General features: G+C 34.8%; 2 protein-coding genes across 3 annotated transcripts in view; one reads left to right on the forward strand and one right to left on the reverse strand.

The window, feature by feature from the left end:
• Positions 1-8,790, forward strand: part of LOC136029917 (uncharacterized) — a 71,399-nt gene extending 62,609 nt beyond the window's left edge. Inside the window, exons 8-10 of the mRNA XM_065708443.1 lie at positions 474-614; positions 3,238-3,376; positions 8,582-8,790. Of these exons, the coding sequence (XP_065564515.1) occupies positions 474-614; positions 3,238-3,376; positions 8,582-8,733 (432 nt within the window). The 3' untranslated portion in view covers positions 8,734-8,790. The remainder of the gene's footprint in view (positions 1-473; positions 615-3,237; positions 3,377-8,581) is intronic.
• A 3,695-nt stretch (positions 8,791-12,485) lies between these two features.
• Positions 12,486-23,665, reverse strand: part of LOC136029923 (uncharacterized) — a 119,957-nt gene continuing 108,777 nt past the window's right edge. For both annotated transcript variants that reach the window (XM_065708450.1, XM_065708451.1), the window contains exons 10-11: positions 15,977-16,134; positions 12,486-12,841 (exon numbers count right to left, since the gene is read on the reverse strand). In XM_065708450.1, the coding sequence (XP_065564522.1) occupies positions 12,716-12,841; positions 15,977-16,134 (284 nt within the window). In that variant the 3' untranslated portion in view covers positions 12,486-12,715. The remainder of the gene's footprint in view (positions 12,842-15,976; positions 16,135-23,665) is intronic.

Consider the following 23,665-nt stretch of genomic DNA (forward strand, 5'->3'; position numbering starts at 1 on the left):
CAAGTTTGTGTTGTAAACATGGCAATAAGACTTATAAATAAAAAATTATGAAACATAATTAGACGTCCCTTGTTAAAAATATGTTTATCTTAGTAACCGTCAGTTGTTTTTTTTTCAGGCTAGTGGAAAAAAGGAGAATAAAGATCTGACCATTAAATTTGTAGGCCAAACTGAAGCAAAAAATAAGTTTATAAAGTCCAATGATTGCCAAATACATGAAAAAAAAAGAACATACGATTTCTATTAGATACCAGCCTCAAATATTAGATATAAGTTTTGGTACGCCCAACACAAAATACAAAATATTTTTCGGGAAATGCATCCAGCTTTTTGGGTTTTGCCTTATCTACTAAAGCTGATTGTATGACTGCCAGAACCTACAGTCTCTCATAAAAACTCATATTAGTAAGCGAAATACGCTAATTTGACAACAATGAAAAGAGAGTACTAGCAAATTTTATTTATTTTTGCAGGTGATGAAAGGATACTATAAAAACAAGGAAGCAACTGCAAACATGATTGATGAGGAAGGGTGGCTTCACACTGGAGACATTGCAAAATATGACAGTGGAAAGAGATTTTACATCGTTGATCGCCTCAAAGAGCTTATTAAGGTATAATGTCCAAGCCTCTTAGAAGTGGCGTTTATGTCTTCCATGACAAATCAACCGTCAACAATCATGGATTTTTTTTAGAGATATAAAATTATTTTGGATTTTATACCTTTTAACAATATGGATTTTTTTTTTTAGAGAGATAAAATAATACACAATAAATGTGTCAGCTGTTATAGTTCCAATACATGGAGATATTGCAAAGTATGACAGTGGAAGGAGATTTTACATCATTGATCGCCTCAAAGAGCTTATTAAGGTATAATGTCCAAGCCTCTTAGAAGTAGTGTTTATGTCTTCCATGACAAGTCAACCGTCAACAATCATGGATTTTTTTTTATTTATGCCACGTCTTCATATGCCTTTTTGAGTGAATATGTACACTTTTATTGGGGGGGGGGCAGAAACACACCCTTTTAGGTGCTGTTTGATTGGTTATCCATTTCGACCCCAAGCGGCCAGCTTTGCCTGAAAGGGCAAATGAAAAGAGAGCTATAGACACATAATAATCCGTATATCGACACGGATCTGTCGATTCATGGGAATTTATATCGATAAGACAAAATGAAATTTAGCTTTATGCATGGAATTGTTTTAATTCAATATCATTAACATCATGACAAAGTTAGGCAAGAGAATCTCGTGACCATAGAAATTATGAGCTATTCTAAAATACGTTAACCCAAATTAGACTAATTTCAATTATCGAAAAATTTGCACCTTTTTTTAATGTCATCTGTTACAAATTGAGACTTATGTCAGAGTGGTGGGTTGATATCCACCTAAAATCGTGTAGATGATTGTAACATTACTCAGGAATACTCTTGAAGTTAAAAAACTTGCATGATCGCCCGTGAAAACAAAGTTGACTAGGTCCAAAGCCCAAATTAGGAATGGCAAGAGTTTTAGGTTATGTTACCCGAGGTTTTATAAATATTGGTTATTATTACTCTTATTACTATGGGTGGAAGCACAAAACCGGGTCGAGACTCAGGCTATAAGGGCCTACTGCCTCCACACAATAGATAAAAGGATTTTCATTCAACCAGTGCCCACTGGACTATTAGTATCCCCCCAGGCGCGATATTTTAAGATAAGGTTTGCATATAATTTTGCCCCTCTGTAGAAGATCGTTCCTTGATAATGTCAAGTTGACCACCGTTTTTTCTTTCCAACAGATAACTCCACCCGCTAGCTTCAGCTTGGGTTGGACAGGCAACATTAGTCCCTCAAATGAGAGGCTAGAGTCACCAACTAATCGGCAGCCGTCAGCGACATTGTGGCACTTGATCCTCAGAACCAGTACACGTAAGAGAACCTCTTTCTCCAACCTAAGAATGCTCCTCAAGGGACTTTTTTATTTTACTACGGTCGGCACTTCAAAGCTCTGGACAATTGAGCCTCTGGGCATGATTTTAACAGCCATCCCAGGCTTCAGTCCATCTGATTTCGACAGTACCACAAAATACTCTGCCTCACGCTGAGAGACTGAAAAGGATGTCAGTTGCTGGACAGTTACTGGAAGATGAGTTACACTTATTTGAATTGCTACATAGCTAAATTTGGCGATTTGGGAGAAATAAAAGCAAAAAGGTAGACTTAAGAGGTATTTTCGCTCACTCTAGAAAACGTATTTGAGAGCTGTGGTGTATTTTGATTCAGTGGCCTATCCTCAGAGAAACAACCGAATATCTCCAGAATAGACTGAACAAGCAACATAGAAGGAAAGGCTGAGAAAAGCAGGATTACAAGAGACTCGAAGATCAGGATTAAGAATACTGATAAACAGGGTTGGAAAAACATCATAGAAGTGTTCCTTTTTGAAAATCTAAGGATAAAGCAGAAGCTTGTTTGGAACAGGATCAAGCAGAAGCTTTAAGAAATTTAGGGTAGAGAAGTAATCTTCATTGTGCTGGCTTTGATCAGAACTTTGTCTCTGATATTCAGTAGCAGTGACCGTGTACCTCGACATTTCTGGGATAATTGCCTAGACCATTTGCTAAGCTGCTCTCAAAGGGGGATACATATTCAATTACACTTAATTCTCTTGATCCACCTTTTCATGCTGATCCTCCTTTTTAGAACAGTATAAAAACGATTTCGGCAACTATCTGAGAAGTGTGAAACTGTTAAATTCGATGTTTAAGCGTGACAGCTGCTTTATTCAACCTCTCAAGCAAGGTATCACAACATAGTAGCGAACTTGATAGGCTGGTGATTTTGTTGCCATTAGTTCAAGTTTTCTGTTCTTTCTAAGATATTTAGATTACTTTCAAAATTTTTCTAATCAAATAACATATTACAAATCTATTACGAATAGTCACAACTGTTCAATATACACTTAAGTCTCAGAAACAAGTACCTTTGTAGGGTAAAAAACATTTCTATTAAAATCAATTGATCCCAGAAAACATTGTGCCTCAAAAGCATTTTTTTGTGCTTCGTATCCCAACCTACCCTGGAAATCCTCAGATCCTCCTATTTCATTAAAGTCTCTTGTCTATGCCCTGTGGACTAGATAAAGACGCTCGTCAGATCTTTACTTAGGGCAAATCTCTGAAGCTCTTGGCCAGATGACTTATCCCTGGTCTAGAATAAAATTCATTGGATATTTACTTTTCAGGTGAAAGGACTTCAGGTGGCCCCAAGTGAGCTTGAAGATCTATTAAGATCACACCCACAAGTCATGGATGTTGCAGTAATCGGTGTACCAGATGAAAGGACCGGAGAAGCACCACGAGCTTATGTTGTTTTAAAGCCAGGTAATCGTTGTGAACGATAAGTTTTTCATTACTGTCTTTCACTCCGTTAAAAATTTTGACAATTCAGAGAAAGAACTACAAAGAGACAAAATAAAAATTTAACGGCCTTATGCATTTAAAAAAAATGAGTTTTAAAAATTTTCCATTGAAATACACTTGTCCCTGTTTCTTTTTGATTGGGTTGAAGGAGTTCCAATCTGTGGTAGTAACTAAATGACAATTGATGTGCTCAGCAACTATGCGGTTTGCATTCTTCTTGGGGTGGTTTATCACTAGATGCCTTCCTAGTGATGTCCTTCTTGCTTGTCGACTAACTTCTCAGTAAAGAAATATCGTACTTAGAAGTTATAGTTAAAAAGGGTATTTTTCAAAATCTACCCCCTCCCTTTACTGCTTCTATTTGGCACTTGGTCTGTTTTTTTCTATTCCATCTTCTTTCTGAGCCCTCCCTATGCTTAGATGACTAGGAATGTAGTAAAATTTAATAGCACAACAGTCTTGCATTTAGTAATTCAAAATTTCAATTTTTGAATATACACAGGGCACAATTAGAGTCAGAGAATATTATTATGAGTTTTGTCTCATTCAGCTTAATTGGAGACTCCCAGATAGATTGCAGCTATTTCAGCAAATAGTTCACTGGTCCCTGCCTTGTGTTTTTCGATAGCTCAAAGACCCCGTTCTTAAAAGAAGCATTCTCTTATACACCCCTCATCATTAAGACCTACCGACAAATAGGATGTTCCATCCTTTGAAATTATTTTATAGAATGTCTTTAAAATGTCAAATGTCTGTTGAAGGGTCAATTTGTTCGTTTCTTTCTAACAGGAGTTCCAGCTTAATCTCTGGGGTTATGGTTGTCAATGAGGGAGGTTTGCTATTGAGGTGTAATATACGGTAGCATGATGGGTTTTGTGCCCGGACTTTTTTGGGCCCTAGTTGGCTAGCACTGATTTCTGGAAAGGACTGGTAGGGGCTGTTTCTACATTTGTCAAGTATCCAATAGAAGTTTATACGTATTTTCTATTGGAGGAACTTCTGCTTCCTGAAAGCGAGTCTGAATCTTTGCTGTTTTCATACATCATGCTGTAAAGCGGATTCGCGTATTTTGTTTGGTTTCCAGTCTGTTAAAAAGCTGTTTTAAGCAAGTTCCATTGATGATCAATATATACTCAGTTATTGGTCTTATGTATTGGGTATAGAGTTTAAGCTGCTTCCATGTGTAACCATATAATTATTGTATAATTCTTGTTTTTAAGCATGTTTCTATGACATGGTAGATAAGTGGTTTAAAGGAAGTCTAGGCTACTGTCTGGAATCAATCCAAGGTTTTTGGTTGCATTAGAAGCAGGAACTGGATAGTTTCCTAAGCGATTCGCATTAGTTCTACCTTTCATATCTTCTGGAAATATAGGATAGTTGATTTTGAGGCTAATAGGGGTAATTTCGAAATGGCAGAAAAAATTTGGAAGTCAATTATATTAAACTGAAGTCTCTTGCAGTAACATCAACAATTATTTTCCAGTTATACATGTCTGAATTCTATCAGCAAGCTCAGCTCCTTGTGGAACTCGCTTTCCGACAGGTCTAGGGTGGATTAACTTTAAAGTTCTACTATCTAGAAAGTCATCAGTATGTATCCTGATTGGTTCAGCAGATTTCGTGAATGAAGTTTTTCGCCAAGTACATCTTTTTATGTATATTCGTCAGAGCATGAATAAAGATCTTATCTTGTTCCTTTTAAGTTTTGAATAATTGTTTTCGCACGAAATATAAACTATAACTTGGCTAATTAGGACCATTTGACCTGCAAATATCCTCATGAAGACTTGCTTTTTAATTTCTTCACAATCACATGGGTCTCAGTGTGATATTACAGAACCATTTGACCTGCAAATTTGCTCGTGGGGGCTTGCTTTTTGATTTGTTCACAATCAAAGGGGTTTCACTGTGATATCAGAGAACCATTTGACCTGGAAATATGCTCATGGGGACTTCATTTAATTTCTATATAATCATTGGGGTCTCACTGTGATATTACAGAAACATTTGACCTGCATTTACACTCACGGGGGCTTGCTTTTTAATTTCTTCATAAATTCAGGGGTTTCATTCTGATATTACAGAACCATTTGATCTGCAAATATGTTCATGGGGGCTTGCTTTTAAATTTATTCAAAATCAAAGGTATCTCACTGTTAAATTGCTAATGTGACTAAAATCACCAGATCCCAGACTACGTTGGTTCGGTACGTCAAGAGAATAGACTATTCAACTACCCAAAATATGGCTCGAAAAGGACTTTTGAAGGGCGTCAAATTCAGGGAAGACCTTTTAAAAGGTTGGTTGGCAACATATCACCCAACTATCCAGAACTGCTCCGAGTTATAGATCTTTAATGTATTTTAAAAACAATTAAGTTAAATTATTATCCATTTTATCCATATCTTAAAGTTGACTTCCTTCGCCCAGTACTCCTTAGCCACTGTGAATAAGCTATCATAAGCTAGAAGAGCTCTGAATCGAAGTTTGATTTAACATTTAAATAGGCAGACAGGAAATATTTAGCATTGCCAAAGCAAGAGACAAGATAATAATGTGCAAAAAGAAAAGAAATAAAAGGTATAACACATTACCAAACAGGGCAAAACATTTTTGGTTATTAAGGTAAAATAGAGGCAATCAGAAGACCTTTAAAATCCTTAAAATATACTAAAAACAAAGCTTGAGCCTAGAAGTGTCAAAGAAAATCCAGCCCTGAGAGAAACAAAATTTTGAGCTAGTGAGCTTTCAGCAATTGATATCATTATATATCGAATATTCGGTTGAATTTTAATAGTTTTTGCCAAGATTGTTATTTTATTTTGGAATAAAAAAATTATTTTGAATAGAGAATTTGAAAAACTTGAAAATTTGGTAGTCAAAAACAAACAAAAACTAATTAAAAAGACTTTCGGAAAAATCAGTTTTTTAAAGAAAAGTAACAGCCATTAAAGTTAAGATCACAAGAAATAGAAACCTACAATAACTCAAACTCAAAATGACCATAAATTACTATTAAATAATAAATGAAACCCAAAACGAACAGAAATTTAACAGACAATCATAGCAAACAACACACAACGGGTACTAATATAAATGAATAAATAAATCTTTAAACGAGTAAAGTTTAAATTGAATATGCAGATCAAGCTTAAAACAAAGAAAAATATTTTGCTAATGAAGTATAAACAAAACCTAAAACGACCAGAAATTAAATGAATAAATCATAACAAACAAACTTACAATAGGTACTATTATAAATGAGTAAATAAATCTCAAAACGAGTGAAACTTGAATTGAATATGCAAATCAAGCTTGAAACGAACAAAAATCACTAGAAACAAGAGTTTGGATTTTACCTCCTTCTCTCACTGTAAAAGCCCAAAACCTACTGCGTCATTGGCGCTTTACTGAAAACGAGTTATATTCCAAATTTATATACATAGATATTCGATGTTGTACTTATTACAACATTGAAAATAAACACCAAACTTATAGTAAAATTAAGTGTGAACTGATGAGCTTTCAGCAATTATACGTCAAATTATCCATTAAATTATACAGCATTATACATCCAATATTTAGTTTAATTTTATTGAATTGTCTTTTCCAGTTTTTACAGAATTGAAAATGAAAATAAAACTACAGTGAAATAAAAGCTTGAGCTGATAAATGGAACTTGAACTTGATGATATTTCAATTTAAGGTTCACTAGTTTGAGGTTTTATTTATTCATTTATATTAGAACCTATTGCATGTTTGTTTGTGATGATTGTTTATTTAATTACAGTTCGTTCTGGGTTTCATTTATACTTCATTTATTTTATGTTACTATTTCTTCTGATCTTAAGTTTAATTAAATAAAAATAACAAGTTTTGTTTCAACTGAAAGTAAGGAGCAACATTAAAACTTAAAACGAACAGAAATTATCATGTTTATCAGGGGAGCTCACCCCCTAGTCAATTCCTCGCTCTTTAAGCTATAGTTCGAAATTCATTCCAATTCTTTTAGAATGTTCGTTTAATTAGAATAAACAGCTCACAGCGCTTTTGAAAGTACTAAAGAAACTTTGGCGTAAAGAGCGAGGTATTGACTAGGGGACAAAACCCCCTCATATACGTAATAATTTTCGTTCGTTTTAAGTTTTACATTTACTCCTCTCTTTCAGTTGGAAAGACTTGTTTTTTTTTACTTAATTTATGATCGTTTTGAAATATTGTTGGAAAATCCAGCGCCCCCTTCATAGAAAACTCTCTTCCAAAAGGGAAAATTTCTCCATGGAAAGATCCTCCCACGTAACCCCATGCCTTGACCCCCCCCCCCCCAACCGGGAAAAAAATCCCCCGGAATACTTCCGAATAAGCAGCACTTTATGTCAACATAGGGTAAAGCTCATAGCTTGCAGCCCTTGGGGCATTAAGTCATCCTCAAAGACATGTTTATTAGATCATTCGACTGTACTGAATAAAATGGCTATCTCAAGTTGCTCTCCAATTTTTTTTGGTCACTTAAAAAGGGTACTAAAACTTTTAATTCCCGTTCGAATTAGCCATCCTGCGATATCTTAGAAACACAATCACCCCCAGGGTCGATACAGTCACCCCCAGGGGAAAAAACAACAACAAATATACACGCATCCGTAATCCATCTTCTGGCAAAACATACAAAAATCCACATTTTTGCAGATAGGAGCTTGAAACTTCTATAATAGGGTTCTCTGATATTGAGAACCCTAGTATGATACGCTGAATCATATGCAGTGATTTTCATCGAGATCCTATTACTTTTAGAGGGGGTTTCCCCCTTTTTTTCGAAAATAAGGATAATTCTCTCAGGCTCGTAACTTGTGATTCGTAAGACTAAACTTAATGAAATTTATATATTTGAAATCAGCATAAGAATACAATTCTTTTGATGTATCTATTGGTATATTTGGTTTTTGGAGTTTCGGTTACTATTGAACCGGGTCGCACCTTACAGTTCGTTACCACGAACTGTTTAGCCTTTACTTTTCTTTAAAAAACTTCCTTTCCCAGATTTTTTTTTAAACTAATATCTATAAGGGATTGATGATACTGTGTCCAAAGCTGCTTGAATTACTATGAATTACTGTCCGAAACTTCCTCTTTGTAATATTTACTAATCTCCTACTTTTTGCTTAGGTTCAAATGTGTCGGAGAAATCATTGAGTAATTTTGTGGCGGAAAGAGCGGCTCCTTATAAGCATCTACATGGTGGCGTCGTATTCCTTGGCACTATCCCAAAATCTGCCACAGGAAAGATCTTACGTCGGGAGCTCAAGTCGGCCATTTAAAAGTTTATTTCAACTTATTACTTTTTTTATGGAAATATATAGCAGTTTTTAAACAAAGCTTTGATTTTTTGTTACTACCACGCCTTAGCTTAATTTTACATGGACTGCAATAGCTGGCTTTCAACATGGGTATTGTCATTTATTTTTTCGAATTTTTTCAGAGAGAGAGACACTTTTAATACATATCATCAATATACAAAAGAACCACATCAGCCACTTTAGAAAGTCAAAGACTTGTTAGTAGCAGCTGACAAATATTCAATGAACAAGTATACCGAAAACATTAACAAAAAAAAATGAAATGTAATGAGACAAAAATTGGGAAAAGAAAACAAAAGGAAAATAAAGAAGAGAGAGAGAGAGAGAGAGAGAGAGAGAGAGAAGAAAAAAAAATCCTACTTAAAAAACAAGACAATAAGCCATCCCATTTAGATTATTTACTTAATATCCACCCAGAAGGTGGTTCTTTCTCTTCAACTGGCTAACATTTTCTGATAACCTTATACTGGTTGGTAAAGAATTCCATGCTACTGGTCCAGCAAACCTGGGACTAAAACTTGCCCTCTGAGAGCTACGACACTCGTACACCAAATCATCCATATCTCTAATCTCATAACTATGGTATAAAGAATGCCTTGTAAACATTTGACGAAAACTTTCAGGGGACAAACCATAAATACTCTGAAATACAAAAATAGCAAGTTGATAATCATGAAGTTGGCTAACATTAAGAATAATGAGTTTCCTATAACAATTAACTGTATCATTTTCACCATGGACATAATTTCCTAATAGTCTAATAACTTTATTTTGTAAAACATGAACACTAAAACTTGTATAAATCCACTAGTCCATATCACACAACCAAAAATACATAAGGCATGAAAATAGAATGATAAAGAGTTAAAAGGGCAGAACGAGGTAACTGAATTCTCAGACACCGAATCAGACCACGTCCTCTAGATACCTTAGCTGCCACTGATCACTATGAGAAACGTAAACGAACGTTGCGTTTTTAAGACATTATAAACCTCGGAAGCCATTTAGTGGTAAAGAGGCCATAGCTCAAAACCCCCATCTTTTCAAGAATTGGTCCACAAGTTTGAAAAAGCACTTAAGCAAAGGGAAGATATTTCAGGCAGCAGAAATGTCTTGGCTCCTAGATTATCATGGAATTTCACGAACTTAATTTACTTCTATGTTATATTTGGCATATATTTACTTACCAAAATAAAAATGCTTCAAAAATTCGTTCCGTTTGATATAACAGTATTAAAGAAATGTTTAATTGAAGTTAGAAGATTTATAAAAAAAGGAAAAATGAGAAAAATGGATTCAAAAGTAAAAATACAAAACGAATATAAAAAAGGAGTATCTTCAATAGCACTCAAAAACGTACCTTGTTAAAAACTGAACTACCAACAGGATTGAGAATTACAGGACTGCACTACACAGGATAACAGGAAGGGTGTGCGAAAGCACAGGATGGCTGGCCCCCAACCCCCCATTGCACTTCCTGGCTGAAGGACCAAGAAACGGAGATCAGCACCGCCGGTACGGACTGTAAAGTCTAATGCCGCATCCTTTACCCTTTTTTTTTTACTACACAGGATTGAGGATTAGCGCAATCTCTTCAGAATAAAGTGTTGAATAAACAAAATGTTAAAACAGACCATTTTGTTTAAATCTATGCTCAGGTCAGTAAAATCTGAAAACAGGCTTTAACTACGTCTAGAAGAAAAAAGAAAAAATTATTTAATGGCTTTTTCATTGACAATCTTTTTCAATGACTCTTGATAGATCACATATTTTATAGTGATTTTTATCCCTGTCTATGGACAAAAGCTAGACAAGTCCAAACTTATATCCATGTGTGCTAAACAATTCATAGAAAAGTTGTCCCTGTGATTCAAAGCGTCTTTCAGTAGCTGACAATGCTGTTTCTTGTGAAATATAAGAAAATGCACAATAACCAAATTATCATCCGAGAAAAAACAAGAGCCGTCTCGGTGATTTAAATTTACCTTATATAAGAAATTTTGTGGGTGTAAGTAAGGTGATTTTAACTGAATAGGCTATTTGGCCGTTGGAAAGCTGTCAAATTCTAGATTTGGAGTAAAAACTGGAATTCAAATGCCTGTAATTTAATTTGCTAATTTTTAAATTTAACTACTAGCTTAAATTTAAGTATTCACTGGGCTTTTCGACTATTAACATAATTACCAATTTAAATTTGAATACGAAAGTCAAAATTATTTATTTTAAATTTTACTACTAAATTTACATTCAACTATTGATTTAATAAGATTTAATCGATCTATTAAATAGATCTTTACTTCCCATTCTAGATTCTTGCATTGGATTAATGGGTTATCTGAGATACAATCAAAACTCACATAATTCAGATTACAAGTTATTTTAATTTATATAATTGGTAAGTATCCGTAACACCCAGCCAGTCGCTAATCCAAGTTAAATGATGCCATACAACGGATAAAAACTTATAGTACTTTTGAATGCAGAGACAGGTGGTTTTTAGATGCTTACAAGAGATTATACGTTTTTTCGCTATTTGTATCCGAATGTTTTAATTTGTTTTTATGCTGTTAATTTTTGGATTATCAACTGGGTGGAAGTGATGAAAGACTTGTGAGCTATGTCTAATTAAAGTAAAGTCAAAACAGATCAGGTCTGTGAGTGTTAGAATTATCAACTTAGTGGAAATGATGAAAGACATGAGAGCCATGGCTATGTGGAATAAAACCAGGACAGACTAGTTTTATGAGACATTTGAAGGCAATTGGAGACCAAATATGATTCAAACATTTATGACCAACTATATCCACAGAAAGTGCATGCAAGTGGGCAACTGAGATTGTTTATATTATATGAGCTTTGCCTACTCGGAAAGCCCACTGGAATTGCAATAGGAGTGACCGAGATTTTTGAGTTACCCATGACGGACAATGTCCACTGGAGTTTGACGCCAAATAGGGGGCTGATATATTTTCAACACTTAACATGTTTCCTATTGGGAAAGCCCAGCAGAATCACGGCAGGGTAACCAAGATTCTTAGGTTGACCCATGACTGCCAATACCCACTAAGCTTGTGGGCAAGCGGGCGACTGAGATTTTTTCAAACACTTTGAGTTTTGACTATTGGTAAAAATCCACTGGAGTCAGAGTGGGGTGTGACATAGATTTTACGCTGAAAAGTTATGGCCAACAAGTCGCCTGAACTCGCGAAGCGAATGGGCAACCTTAAAATTTCATACTTTGTGGCTTTGCCTGCCTCAAAAGCCGATATTGGAATCATAGGCAATCGAACAGGATTTAGGATTGACACAAGTCACCTGGACTTGCAGGTGAAAAGGCAACCTAAATCTAATAGGACCAGGAATTAGGACTGACACATGACCGACAAGTCGCCTGGAATCGCAGGCGACCTAAGTCAAGCAAGTATATCTTGTTAAAGAGATTGCATAGTCAGTAGGTTTCATTGAAATGTGGCAAGTTTTAAGCAAAAATTAATATGTATATACTATTTTGTCGCATGGCTGATCAAGTTGTAATCTTCAGGGAAAGTTTCTTTTTATGGTGAGGGGGGCTTAGAATTTTGTTTTTGAGGAGGGCAATTCCTTTTAAATAAAATGTTGGATATTTCTTTTTATGGCGACCTGTCAAAAGTGAATTCTCAATTTAAAGCTTTACAAATGACGGAAATCCTATACATTTTCATGAAAACCAAGCGCTTGGATAACAATTTTATTAAAGGTAAGAAAAAGTAAAAGTTAAAATTGTAAAACAAAAGAAAGCTCCAATAAAAAAATGCCATCACCGACAACTTTATCAAGATATGACAATGATTATCAGCAATCAAAACGCAGCAAACTCAACAGTTAATCACTAAAAACAAACTTTGGCAAGAGATTCAAACTTACAACCGGGAATATATAAAACTACTCAATGTTTTAAATACATTCAAACATGTTCAACACTCGATGGCCACGTGGTCAGCGGCGTCGATCCAGCTGGCTTCCCCTCACAGTAGAGCTGCAATGCTTCTTTTTGATAAAATAGCACCAGCAAATCAATTGTTGGGAATTTCTAAAATAAAATTAAAATTCTTATGCAAGGCAGAAGGGAGAATTTTTCTTACCGCTATTAATACTACTGCTACTACTAACAACTCATTGCAAACCGAAACCAACCCAACTGCACACACTCCTTCTCCACCCGTTCTATTCTATGTAGATAACTTCGAGGACCACACTGCCTTTCCATGACGAAAGTAAAACAGTTCAAAATAGGGATGATACCTTTTTATTGACAGTGAATAGATATAAAATTATTTAACTGGATATTTCGAACACATATACAGTGTTCATCATCAGCAGTAAAACTGAGTTTACTGAGTATCAGCAGTAAAGCTGAGTTTTACTGCTGATGATGAACACTGTATATGTGTTCGAAATATCCAGTTAAATAATTTTATACCTATTCACTGTCAATAAAAAGGTATCATCCCTATTTTGAACTGTTTTACTTTCTATTCTATCAGAGGCGCCATTTGGACCAAATCTTGGGGTGGGCATAAACTCCATCTTGCCCCCCCCCCCCCCGACTCACTTCGTGTCGCGTAATCATCTAGGAAATGGGCATTTGACAGAACTTGAGAATTTTATTATGTATCTTACCTACTTTCAAAGTTTACAATAACTAATAGCAAATAGCGTAATTACCCCAAGGGTCGTCAAGTAATTACGCTCTTTGGTTAATAGGCGTGCAGTAATTTCAAATCAATTGGACAGAATGGATTATGTTGGACATAATGGATTATTATGGCCGGCAAAGGGCCCTTTGTGGTGGAAGCTTGGGCCCCCTGGAAAATCTGGGGTAGGCATTTGCCCACCCCTGACCCCCCTAAATGGCTCTCTGTATTCTATGCTTCACCCTCTATAAAATCTTGCCTTATAATCAATACTTACACCACTTGAGGATGTTCTGCTTCTTGTTTCGCCCTAGCATGGTAGCCAAAAACGACGTTTCTGTTAAGATATCATCCTTTAAACGAGCTCCAACACTTTGAACCCTTATTGCATTATGCATAGACAGTAGAATTGACCTATATTTTGCTACAACCAATTACTCAATGAAAGCCAATAGTTCCGAATCAATTATTTTTCTTAGCTGTTTAGCTATTATAAGCGGGGTTATGGGAGGGAGAAGGTAGTTCAGGTTTTCCCCCTAGTAAGACCCCAATCTTCATAAAGGTTCATTATTAGACCCTGTTCACCAAAATATTTCGAACGTTTTGACTAACTTCAAACAAAGAAGTATTTTACTAATATTTAATCAACGTTTTAACAGGAAAGGGCCGTAACACAGGCCATGAAGGGGAAGTCCCTCAGTGCTGAACCAGACATATAGTTATACGTTCCTAGCTAGACTATCAAAATATAACCGTAAAAGGTACCCCAACCTCCTGAACCTTTATTTTATTATGTATAAAAATTGAATTAACCAATATTTCTTAAAGGCAATTATTAGCCGAAAATCAGGACTTTCTCATATACTATATGTCTTAACTATATAAAATTAATTTATTACTATATAAAATCTATTACTATATAACAATTAATAACAATATTACTATATAATAATATTGCTATATTACTATATAAAACTTTATTACTATATAATAATTACTATATAAAATTACTAGCTATATAAGATTACATGTGGGCAGATCCAGGATCAAAGGAGGAAGGAAGGACCAAATACTTTTCTCAATGAAGACCTGAGTCTTCAAAGACTTTTATTCTACACTCTCTAAAATACTTTGAGCGTATTGACTAGTTTCAAACTACCACTAGTACTATTAACAACTCACCGCACCACCAAGCCACATTAGGCCAACAGCTGCGCACACTCCTCCTCCATCCCAATCTGTTCAAAAACTCCCTCGTTACACCCACCCAGGTAGTTCCCATTTCCCTTAAATCTTTCTTTAGACATCCTCCCACTCTAACCACGGACGAAGTAACCTTTTACCCATGTTCCACAAACATTCTGATAAGAGAAGGGTCGTAAGAAATCTGTGTGTTGAGTACGACAGATAGTTACACGTTTCTAACTTACAGCCTATATCAGAATAGGCTGTTTCAGACCAGAACCTTGCATGAGGTGTCCTATGCTTCTGACGAAACTCATCTCCAAATGAATACCGCCAGAACAATGCTACTCAGCTCATTCGTAGTGTCGAACTTCAGGATCTTCATTCACTTCCACAGAGTAGCTGATCAAATGAGATCTGGCGCGAATCGGTATGTTCTCCCTTGTCAAGCAACAAAGCGTAAGGTTGAGTAAAGGCAGGATTCGTTACTAGACGGTAGATCAATCATGGGCAAAAACAAGATGCTTGCCTTACTGCGAATGTTTCCCGTTTCATTGTGAATTTCGTTAGAGAAAACTGAATGCATGAAACCATTGCAAAATGTTTTCCGTCTGTGCATTTTTTTTTGCGGATAGGTAGCTCTGCAAGGCTAAGCACGAAAACAACTTTGAAAAGAGCGTATAAGATCAATGCATTGTTGTAGCAGAAACTGAATATCAGAAGAGGCTTTGTAAGGGTCTGTAGGAATAGATACCTATTCGGAAATCTAACTATTCGGGGCATCTAACTTACAGCCTATTGGTGCCTCTTTAAGGCACCATAGAAGTGTCTTTTAATCTAAAAAAGTGTAACCTATAAGGCCGATAAATAATTTATCTATATTTGAGCTAAATTTTTTTTTTATAAAACGTACGTAAATATATTGATAGTGTAAAAAATTATCGGTACTTCGAATTTCTGTATGAAATTAATCCGTATATTATCGTAACAAATATTAGTAAAATTATTAGTTTTAAAATTATTAAAACTAAATTAATATTTAAAATTATAGTATATTAGTAAAATTATTAGTAAAATATTAGTACCGAGGCATAAGAAAGAACGACACTTCTACTCAATTATCATTTAGTTGAGAATAGATAAAAGGAGAAAGACAGAGAAAATGACAAAGAGAGAGAAAGAGAGGTGGGAGGAGGTACGTACATTTTGAACGACAAATAGCTGGTATACTTGTGTTTAGATAGTCGTTTATTGTAACAATATTATGAGAGCAGAAGGTATCAATTCGAAACACGAACTTGGGAATCGTAGTAAATAGGCCAAAAGCAACATCCAAAGATACTAACCATTTCATGTTCTTTTTCAGAGCCCAGGGCAAAAGTCTGATCCTGTCTTCTTCTTACAAAGATGTGAAAAACCCTTGACTCGTAGAGCAAACTTAGAGTAAAAGGGTTAGATGGGCCACCGTGCTTCGAGTCCCGAATAAGAAAAGTACCATTACTCCCTATAGCAACAAAAGAAAATTCAGCAATCAGCGACCTAATTGGTCAATAATGACAATTTAAAAAAATGTCACACGCTAATGGCTAAAATTAATCTAATAAAGCAGAAGAGGCGTACATTTTCTCAGAATCTCATAAGAAATAGTCAGACGCCACTCTCATAAGAAATGGTTAAACGCCACTCAATTACCAAAAATATTCTGGTGTATGTCATATTTTGGGTCTTCTTGGTTAACGCTTTATAAAACCCCGAAGAAAACAGCTAAAAATCATAAAAATTAGTAGAAACATAAATTTCCATAATGCAAAAATACAATTCCAAGGATTATAAAGTTCAAAATTTAGGATATCTTAAAAAGAAAAGGCGTTACCCATGATAGATACGTGAACACAGAGAGCTAGGCAACATTAAACCCAAAACTTTCAACCCGACCCACATTCCTGGTATAGTTCTGTCCAAGCAAGATAATAGCAGAAGTTATTTGAATTGTTACCTAAATTGTTACCTCGTTTGGCATTATAAATAACTTAACAAAAACTCTCTCGAGCATGCATATAGTATTTGAGAGCAATACTCCCTTGAATATAGCCCCCAACCAAGTTCTACGCTTAGGACCATGCACACCAACCAAATTACACCGACAGAAAATAAAATTTAAGATAAGCAATCATTGCCTTTTTACATATTTTGCTCAAGCTAAGTATACGAAAAGGTAAGCCACAAAAAGCTAATAAACAAGTTTATTGAGACCAAAAATTCCGAATATATCAAGAAAAAGAAGAAGAAACAATATCATCCCACCAATAGAGAAATTACAGAATTTCAAAAAAAGAAATTAAGAATTCTTATTCGTATTTTTCCCTCCAAGATTCGGCAAAATTGATTACTGCCAAATTCAGAATAAGTACAAAATTATTGCAAATTTAATCCAGTATGTTAAGAGTCACTGAGTACTAGAAAATTTTACTGATGGTTCTTGCTGTAGGTATCGTGGACGTTTAATTAATATCTTTAAAAAAATGTTCCACAAGATGATTTTTAAACAGGAAAGGGTATTGCCTTGCGCTGAGCAGGGTTGAACCAGAGAACCCTCGAATGGTAAGTACGCTCACTTCGAAAATATTTTGAAGTATTTGGTAACTTAGAAGTAATAACTTCAATAAAGAAAAGCTACAAAACATTCTAGAAAAAATGAATGACCTTTATTTGTCCCTTGCTTGACCTTATACGACTGAATATCTTCTTTTTATTTCTCTTTTTATTTCTTGTTAATTTAAAACTAAGTTTTCTGGTGATAGAAAAGAGCGAAGTTAAATGAACGAAAACTATCACAGTTAATACAAAATATTAAAAAACAAGAGCTCAACAAAATTCTAAGAATCAATAGATTGATTTAAAAGGAATATCAGAGGCTTAATGCCGGCCAGGGTTTAAAATAAGAGCTCTGAGTCACGATGTCCTTCTAAATATCAAAATTCATTAAGATCCGATCACCCATTCGTAAGTTATAAATGCCTCATTTTTTCTAATTTTCCCCCTTTAGCCCCCCGGATGGTCGAATCTGGAAAAAACTTCTTCAAGTCAGTTTGTGCAGCTCCCTGACAAGCCTACCAATTTTCATCGTCCTAGCAAGTCAAGAAGCACAAAACTCGCCAAATCACTGAAACCCTCTCCCCAATTCCCACAGAAAGAGCGAAACCAGTACGGTTACGTCAATCACGTACCAAGGACATTTGTTTATTCTGGCCACCAAGCTTCATCCCGATTCCTCCACTTCAAGCATTTTCCAAGATTTCCCCCTCCAACTCCCTCCAATTGTCAACAGATCTGGTCGGGATTTGAAATAAGAGCTCTGAGACATGAATTCCTTCTAAATATCAAATTTCATTAAGATCCGGTCACCCGTTCTTAAGTTAAAAATACCTCAATTTTTATAATTTTTCCAAATTAACACACCCCCAGCTCCTCCAAAGAGAACGGATCCGTTCTAAATATGTCAATCACGTATCTAGAACTTGTGCTTGTTCTTCCCATCAGGTTTCATCCCGATCTCTCCACTCTCAGCGGTTTCCAAGATTTCTGTTTCCCTCCTCCAACCCCCTATGCCCCGGATCCAATTCGAGTCGAAAATGGAACATCTGAGACATAAGATCCTTCTATCTATATATATAAAAATAAGTTGTCTGTGTGTTATGTCTGTTACACTTTGTCTGTTACGCCAGATTATATCTTCTATATATATATAAAAGAAAACAAACTAAAATGTAAAAACTGGGAATTGCATAAATATTTCGAAATATTTTGACAATAGATTAAAGTAATTCGAAAAAAGAAAAAAGGTAAAAAAACTATAAAAAAACAAAAAGAAAAAACGTAAAAAAAAATAAAAAATAAAAAAAATTAAAAAAAGAAAAAACCTAAAAAGAAAAAACGTAAAAAAATAAAAAAGATAAAAACTAAAAAGAAAAGAAATAAAAAAAGCTAAAAAACTAAAAAAAAGAAAAACTAAAAAAAAAATGGGAATTGCACAAATATTTCAATATATTTTGACAATAGATTAAAGTAATTCGAAAACCTTAAAACAGATACCCCAAATTTTGAGGTTTAATATAAATTGTTGGAGCTTTAGCATGCTTGGCACGTAAAGATTTTTCCAAGTGTCAATGTTAGAATGAACATTGACAAATTGAAGAAAACAAATCAATAAAAAGAAGAAACTAAAAAAAGAAAAAACTAAAAAAGAAAAAAAACTAAAGAAGAAACTGTATCTATATATATATAAAAATAAGTTGTATATATGCATGTTTGTTTGTTTGTGGGTTTGCATTTGACGTCATTATAAGTATATAAGGCTTTGTATATGACGTCATTATAAGATGACACTACAGACCGGGACAAAAATGACGACCGGGACACAGGGAATATAAATACAGGGAAGGGACCGGGACACTCAAAGAGAAATTACAGACCGGGACAACGGGACACAAATGACGACCGGGACACCAGGACAGAGGGAATATAAATGACGACCGGGACACTCAAAGAGAGATTACAGACTGGGATACCGGGACACAAATGACGACCGGGACACAGGGAATATAAATGAAGACCAGGACACAGGGACACAACTACAACGGGGACGCCGGGGGCACAGGGGATATATAAATGACGACGGGGACACAGGGAATGTTCGATTAGCAATCACCATCAACAAAGCTCAAGGGCAATCGTTAGAAAAATGCGGTATAGATCTGAATACGGATTGTTTTCCCATGGACAATTATTATGTTGCATGTTCAAGAGTTGGTAAACCTGACAATCTATTTATATGGACAGACAACGGGACAGCAAAGAATGTTGTATATTTGCATGTTTTACGTAGTTAAAAATATATATATATATATATATATATATATATATATATATATATATATATATATATATATATATATATATATATATATATATATATATATGTATATATATATATATATATATATATATATATATATATATATATATATATATATATATATATATATATATATATATATATATATATATATATATATACATATTCACAGGTGGGACACAGGGACACAACTACAATGGCGCGTAACGACTTACGCGCGCGGAGGGCTTGGGGGGGGGGGTGGTATGCAAAGCGCCCCCACCAATATATATATATTATATATATAATATATACCACCACCAGTATATATATATATATATATATATATATATATATATATATATATATATATATATATATATATATATATATATATATATATATATATATATATATATATATATCAAGTTTCATTAAGATCCGATCACCTATTCGTAAGATAAAAATACCCGAATTTTCACTTTTCCAAGAATTCCGGTTTCCCCCTCCAATTCCCCCCACGGATCTTACCGGAATTTAAAATTAGAGCTTTAAAGCACAAAATCCTTCAAAATATCAAATTTCATTAAGATCTAGTCACCCTTTGGCAAGTTACAAATACCTCATTTTTCCGAATAACCCCCCTCCCCCCCAGTACTTGAAAAGGTCAAAGTCATGGCCAATTGTAGAAAAAGCCGAGACAGATTGTCCAATTAAATGGGCATCAAGTGCAAGGTTAGCAAGGTATTTTGTAAGATTTCCGGTCCCCCCTCCAACTGCCCCCTCAAATGACGCTGGATCCAGTTGAGATTTAAAATAAGAGATATGAGTTACGAGTTTCTTCTAAATATGAAGTTTCATGAAGGTCCGATTACTCCTTCGCAAGTTAAAAATACATCACTTTTTTAATTTTTCAGAATTAAACCTTCCCCCCCCCCAATAGAGCAGATCCGTTCCAATTATGTCAATCACGCATCTAAGACTTCTACTTATTTTTCCCGCCAAGTTTCATCCCGATACTCCAATCTAAGCGTTTTCCATGATTTTAGGCCCCCCCAAACTCCCCCCAATGTCACCAGATCCGGTCGGGATTTAAATTAAGAGCTTTGAGACACGATATCCTTCCAAATATCAAATTTCATTGAGATCCGATCAACCGTTCGTAAGTTAAAATACCTCATTTTTTCTAATTTTTCAGAATTAACACCACCACCCCCCAACTACCCCAAAGAGAGCGGACTGTTCCGGTTATGTCAATCATGTATCTAGAACTTGTGCTTATTTTTCCCACCAAGTTTCATCCCGATCCCTCCACTCTATGTAGTTTCCAAGATTTTAGGTTTCCCCCTCCCAACTCCCCCCAAATGGTACCAGATCCGGCCGGGATTTAAAATAACAACTCTGAGACACGATATCCTTCAAAATATCAAATTTCATTAAGATCTGATCAACCGTTCGTAAGTTAAAAATACTTCATTTTTTCTATTTTTTCCGAATTAACTGGCCCTTCACTCCCCCCAGATGGTCAAATCGGGAAAACGACTATTTGTAATTTAACCTGATCTGGTCCCTGAAACGCCTGCCAAATTTCATCATCCTTGCTTACCTGGAAGTGCCTAAAGTAGCAAAAGAAGGACCGACAGACAGACCGATAGAATTTGCGATTGCTTTATGGCACTTGGTTAATACCAAGTGCCATTAAAAATTCGAATAAGCCAGCTCGTGAAACTTCGAGTAGAATTCTTAGTAGAATTCTGAAAAACGAGCACTCTCCTGAGAACACAAAAATATTCGGCAAAAACAAGAAAAATAAACAGAAAAACAATATACTAAATAATACCTACTAAAACAGAATTCCTAGTGGCAAATAATAATAGGGATTTACAGCATCATTCAATTAGGGCGGGATCACTGATTATTTTTAATAAAGATTTCATTAATTACCTGGGATAGCCTTTTGGTCCGTCAATTAAAGCTACGTGGGAGTTGGTGTTATCGTCTGTATTGGGAAAATTTATGGTCTGCTAGGCAGGGTGAAAGGTCGTTTTGATAAACAAACACTTACTATAATTTGTAATTCAATGTTTGCACCTCACACATCTTCAACTGTTCCATTTTTGAAGGTTTTAAGTAAAAATGATAAAAAGTATATCCGCGTGTACTTTTCCGGTTTTGTAAATATTTTCTTGGAATTCCACTATGGTTCTAAATTGGGATATTATACGAAAATTCGGAATATTTGATATTACTGTTAAAATGGATCAAGAGTACACTCAATTTCTTAAATGATCTAGAGAAAATAGAATAAGTATTCCCCTTAATTGTCTTGTTTAATGGAAAAATAGTTTGTCGCCATAGCTTTAACAAAACAGCTATTTATGCGGTATATATTATGAGTGTTTACGCGTTATGTTTCATGTTTTTAGTGTTATGCACTAATGATCTATCATAAGCTATTTCTTATATATTTATGAGTTATTATGAGTATTATGAGTTACTTACAGTCGTCCTTCTCGTTAGGAATGTGATTTTATATTTTTCAGTTTTCTTTTCATTTTTTTCCTATACTCCTCTGTGCAAATCCATGCACGTATAGAGGGAACAAATAAATTATAATTATTATTTTAGTGTGAATTCAGGATCCTTTGTATGAGGGCAAGGGTTCGAATCCCAGTGTCCACAATTGTTTAGTTTGGGACGGGGGTCTGTGGCTCTGTAAGCTTAGCCAGAGTCGATCCAGCTCTAAATGGGTACCTGGAGAAATCTGGGGAAGGTAAACAGGAAGGGTGTAAAAAAGCAAAGGATGGCCCCCCAGTTCTCACTGCACTTCCTGGCTGAAAGGCCAAGAAATGAAGTTCAGTACCACCGATAGGGACTGTAAAGTCTAATACGGCATTCTTTGTTTACTTTATCTTTATTTTAGTGTGGCTACTATAGGCTACTAATTTTCCACGTTCCAGGTTATTGTATCTGCCATCTTGATAGCTAAAGATTCTTACAACTGACGATTAAATAATTTTGAGAGAATTTGACTGTTTATGCAAGATTTGGACAAAAATTTAATTTCAGTTGAAGAGAAGTGGAGTAAGTAAAACTTGTCCATAAGGACGAAGGATAACAAAGACTTAAAAGTAAATTTTCAAATAGCAACACTGAAACTCAATGAGCTTTTAGTTTGACGAAGTTTTAAACAGCAGCAGCGAGAGAAGAGATATATCTCTTCTTGCACAAGAAAAGAGATATACACATCTCGTAAGAAGAGATATTTCAGAAGAGATACGCCACCTGGTAAAAAAAATTCAAGTCATTGTGGATAAGTATGTCTTTCTTTGCTATAAAAGGATTTTAATCTAACAGAAAATAAAACTATATTTAAAATTTTGAGGCATTTCTCTAATATCAATAAGAAAATTAAAATTTTTGATGAAACACCAGAAGTATTTTTGCAATTTAAATAATAGCTTTCTTGCTTTATACACAGTTATATTCAAAGTATTTACATAGCTTTGTGGAAAAATCAAATTATTTAATAACTTGTCATGGTATGATAGATGAAAGTGTGCGTGTTGATCAGGGGTTTGCGGGTTCAACCTCGCCTGTGGCAAAGCAAGGTGTCAACATCTGTCTCGTCGAGTTATCATTTGTATTTATAGCAAAATATAGTATCCACAAGGATGAAAAAGACTTACAAGTAACTTTTCACATAGCAACTTCGAAATTCAGAGAATTTGAATATAATCTATAGCTTAATTTTATGTCATTGAGAGGGGCTGCAATTTTTACGGTAAGAACATTATATTTAGGAAACGTTTTGAATAGCAAATCCAATTCTACCACTTTTTTTTTAAATTATATTGTTTATTTGTCAGGGTTAGCTTTCATACATGATTAATAATTACTCAAGCATTAGAAGTTGTGGAGATAGGCCAAGATATTTAAAAAAATTCCAATGCCCTAATTTGAGCAGAATTGAGCAAAAAACTAGTTTTGATACCCAGAGATACATCAAAAGAATCGAAATTTTTATGTTGATTTTAAAGTTTCATCCAATCAAAAGTTAAGAGTTTGGAAAAATTTGTCTTATTTTCGAAAAAAGGAAGAAACACTCCATGAAAGTCATAGAATCTTAATGAAAATCACA

This window comes from Artemia franciscana, chromosome 8, assembly GCF_032884065.1.
Source record: "Artemia franciscana chromosome 8, ASM3288406v1, whole genome shotgun sequence".
Classification (NCBI taxonomy): Eukaryota; Metazoa; Arthropoda; class Branchiopoda; order Anostraca; family Artemiidae; genus Artemia; species Artemia franciscana.